We start from the raw sequence: 3,872 nt of genomic DNA on the forward strand, positions 1-3,872 counted from the left end.
CCCTTTTTTTTTTGCTAAGAAAAGCGACTTTCATACACAACTTTATTTTGTTAGCGTGGCAATTTTATGAAAGGCTAATGCAAGGAAGTGCACATCAGTTACATCTAATTTAAGTATCTTGAAAAGTGGTAGCAGCTAATTTTTTTTTTTTTTAAATATCATGTAAAAATAAAGTAGCATTTGTGATAAGTGCACAACAAACTCACCAGCTTCACCACAATATTATTCCGGGGAGATATCTCGCTGAAAAATGACTCGATTGTTTGCAGTTCTAGTTAGCATGTTATATGCTCATAGTTGCAAGCAGAGCTCTAACTGTTATCCTTATCCTTGTGTTTATTACCCTTACACAAGTGAAAAGTGCTCTTCTGAAATTTGACCTACAGATTTCATCCATTGGGAAAAAAAGAAAAGATGAGCTTTCTCACACATTCCCAGGGAACTCAGACGAGGGACGCCAAGACACAACCACGTCATTCTGCCAAAGAAAACACATTTACAGTCAGCGACATTTGCCGGTGTGTAATGAGTGGCCCTGGTAAATGCTGTCCACTCCCAACACACTACTCAGTGTTTTCCCTAGGTCTGAGGAAGAAGTTTGTCAAAAAAAATTAATTGTAAGTTGACATATTTTTTTGGACCATAATTAGTACCTCATCTGTGTCTACAAGGTTGGAAAAGCTAGATCAGATGAGAAAATAAATAACACTCAAAAAGCTTAAAAGAGAAATTTAGCTAAATAAGTCCACTGGGTTTTTGTGAACTTATTTTTTATTTATTTATCATAGACAGTAAGCACAGACATACATAGTAAGAACAATTATCTGAAGTCTATCTAAGGTATCTGATCGGACCAAAAATGTGATATAAATAAATGAATTAATAAAAATAAAGTGAAAATGTCAACAACAACAAAATATATAGATGAAAAAAATAATAAATAGTAAAAAAAACAAATAATGAATAAAGAAGTGGGGGGGTTGTCAGGGGTGATAGCCCTCTCTTTTTAAAACATTTTTAGCAAGACAGGGGTCCATCTCTTCAAAAATGCGTCCCTCTGGAGCCTCAGATTGTGAGTTAGCCATTCTGTAGAGCTCCCACACCCACTTTTAGTTAGTTTTGATTTAGTGGTAGGGGGAACCCTTTTTACTTATTTCCAACCAAGAGTCATAACTTGTGTTTTTCTGCACACTTACTTGAGGAGCATGTGTGACAGATCAGCTCATAGACCAAGCTGACAGTCAGCCATTGTTGAGCACCTGTGGCTGACATAGCTTTTGCAGTGTGTCCAGCATCTAAGGCACTGCACTTATAATATCAACTGCCATATGAGAACATTAGCTCAGTTTTGGTGCTACATGTCGCTGAAAGTGTTCTGACAAAGACATGTACTAAGGCAGATTGAATTCTGAATATTCTGGTTAATAAACTTTATGCTCAAAGGTCATATTTTACAACAATAAGGGTCAATACAAGTGAAATGCCAATGTATAAGGCAACATTATCAGATTATGTCAGCTCTCCACCTTAAAATTGTGGTGTCAGATCAGACATATTTTAGAGATTTATATGACTAATTTGTACAAAGCTGAATCTACCATACATATTGTACCATTTTGTGAACTCAAATTATGAATTTCAGTCAGTTGGGCCGAACCACAAACAATGAGTGACACTTGCTTGGTGCAAAATGAATAGTTGAGACTCAAGTTGCGTTCAAGTTCTGTTTTGTCCCGTCAGGTAAACTAAGGTTGACGTGTCGGCGAATAAGGCCACATCAAGAAACCTAACATTTATCTAAAATACGTTATAAGAGTGACGTTAACAGAGTACAGCATGTCTCAGGGCCAATGTGAAGAAATATGGTACAATTTTATATCACACGATAATAATGGCAAATATTTACCGATTTCTTGCAGACTTTCCACCCGGACTCATCCGTCTTGTAGCTTAGCAAGCAGTCACCCACTGCCTTCGCTTTATGCTCATAATCCATATTACTTAATTCACTTTGCTGACTAGCCGACGTTACACTGGCGAAATGGTCGACACGATATTGTTATCTCTCAATTCAATTAATAACAGTCACAATGTAGGTTTTGTAACGCAAATGCAGCAGCGACAAGTTACTTAACGTTAGCAAGTACAACCGCTGCTACAGAGCTAGCCTTAGCCAAAATGAATGAAACCCATGCAATGCCCACATCGTTTACAAACAGCAGCTAGCTCGCGGGTCAAGAGGTACGTGACAACTCTGTCTGTTCACTGTAAAGCCTTTCTGGTCACGCGACAGCCCACACCCGTCTCGTGCAGAAAGTTAAAATCCCAAAGTATTTGAATTAATTTCTTGATATACTGTGAGAATCGGCAGGAGAGGCGTCAAATCATCAAGAAAAAATGCACTTCCGTTTATAGCTTTCAAAAGAAAAGCCCTTTTTACAAACGTAAGCGTTTATGAAAATGTACCATTTGCTATAAAGCTTTTCAGTAGGCTATGCTTTCAACAATATTCAGTGATGTAATCACCTATTTTACTATTAGTACGGACACAGTAAAACATGTAATCAAGCGAAAAGGTTCCATGTATCTTATTTGGAAGGCAAAAGCGCCACACCGGGGTCACTCACCTCCCACTGGAGTCCACGCTGTTTGCAGCATTGTAAACTGGGAATTGTAGTGGTCGCTTCTTTCCATCCGAAATGCTGCTTAGTGGTGTACCGTACCGCAACATTTGATATCGATCCGATATCAAGAAAATGCAGGGCCTGTGTCACCGATACCGATACTTTTGAATAAATAAGGTGGGCTGAAATATTTTCTAAACTTGAATAATTGCATTGAAAGACTGAATTTAAATTACATAATTTGAAATTATACTTTTTAATTTGAATCACTGCATTGAAAAACTGAATTTGAATAGCATCATTTGAAATTGAATTCATTAGTTTGGAACTGAAGTCCAAAAAAATTTGATCCTCACTGAAAATTCAACTCTCTGTATATCGTCACATTCAGTTCTCACAACTGTGACAGACATCCGGGTTAGTTGAAGGAGCAATCGATAGATACAGTTCAGTGGCGCCCTGACATTTTTTATATCATCATCCATACATGTATATTGTCTGTTGATTGTCTTCTGAAAATCTAGGCAACCCATATAAACCAATATTTTACAGAACTCGTTTAATCCAATATTTTACAGATTCCTGAACCATTCTATTAATGAAATCCATTCTGTGAATGTTGAGATTTGTAAACGGCTGCAAACGGGAATGATCACTCAAAGGTAACCAAAATATTTCTTTATTAGGGTCAGGGCAAGCATATATCTCTTTTAAATACAGGTTCAACTAAATTAAAGAAAACGACCCCCAGAAGTGTCCAAACGTGCACTGCAAAAAGACAAGGCCATAGAAAAACTGAACCACATAGTACATAGTAATTTACTACGACATCAAACTTACTATGACATCAAAAAACACGCACTCCCTGCATTTTTTATTTTATTTTATTTCCCGTTTTCTGTCATAACCTTTTAAATGAACAAATAGTGGAGGAGTGAGCCTGGACATGTCAGTCTGTTTAAACTTAACTTTGAAGCAGAACGTCTTAGTTCAGAAGGGTGAAGTTTCGTTTCAGACTCAGATCTGTAAACTGATTATAAGAAATATTCTATGTATTAAAGGTCCCGTGGCATGAAAATTTCACTTCATGAGGTTTTGGAATGTTTGGAATGGACCACTGGAGGAAAATAGGCGAGGGTCATGTCTTTTTATTCTTTGTTGAGGGGAAGGTCATCCAACTTTTTTTAGTTTGGGGGGAGGGTCACCCAACTTTTGTATTCATGAAAACAGCAAAACTTTAAAGTGGCT

General features: G+C 37.2%; 1 protein-coding gene across 3 annotated transcripts in view; it reads right to left on the minus strand.

Annotated features, from left to right (window-relative positions):
- Positions 1–2,392, minus strand: part of stard5 (StAR related lipid transfer domain containing 5) — a 25,085-nt gene extending 22,693 nt beyond the window's left edge. For 2 of the 3 annotated variants that reach the window (XM_032537427.1, XM_032537426.1), the window contains exons 1-2: positions 1,907–2,392; positions 429–478 (exon numbers count right to left, since the gene is read on the minus strand). In XM_032537427.1, the coding sequence (XP_032393318.1) occupies positions 429–478; positions 1,907–1,996 (140 nt within the window). In that variant the 5' untranslated portion in view covers positions 1,997–2,392. The remainder of the gene's footprint in view (positions 1–428; positions 479–1,906) is intronic. The other variant, XM_032537428.1, reaches the window with a different exon arrangement.
- Positions 2,393–3,872: the final 1,480 nt, after the last annotated feature.

Source organism: Etheostoma spectabile, chromosome 15, assembly GCF_008692095.1.
Source record: "Etheostoma spectabile isolate EspeVRDwgs_2016 chromosome 15, UIUC_Espe_1.0, whole genome shotgun sequence".
Classification (NCBI taxonomy): domain Eukaryota; kingdom Metazoa; phylum Chordata; class Actinopteri; order Perciformes; family Percidae; genus Etheostoma; species Etheostoma spectabile.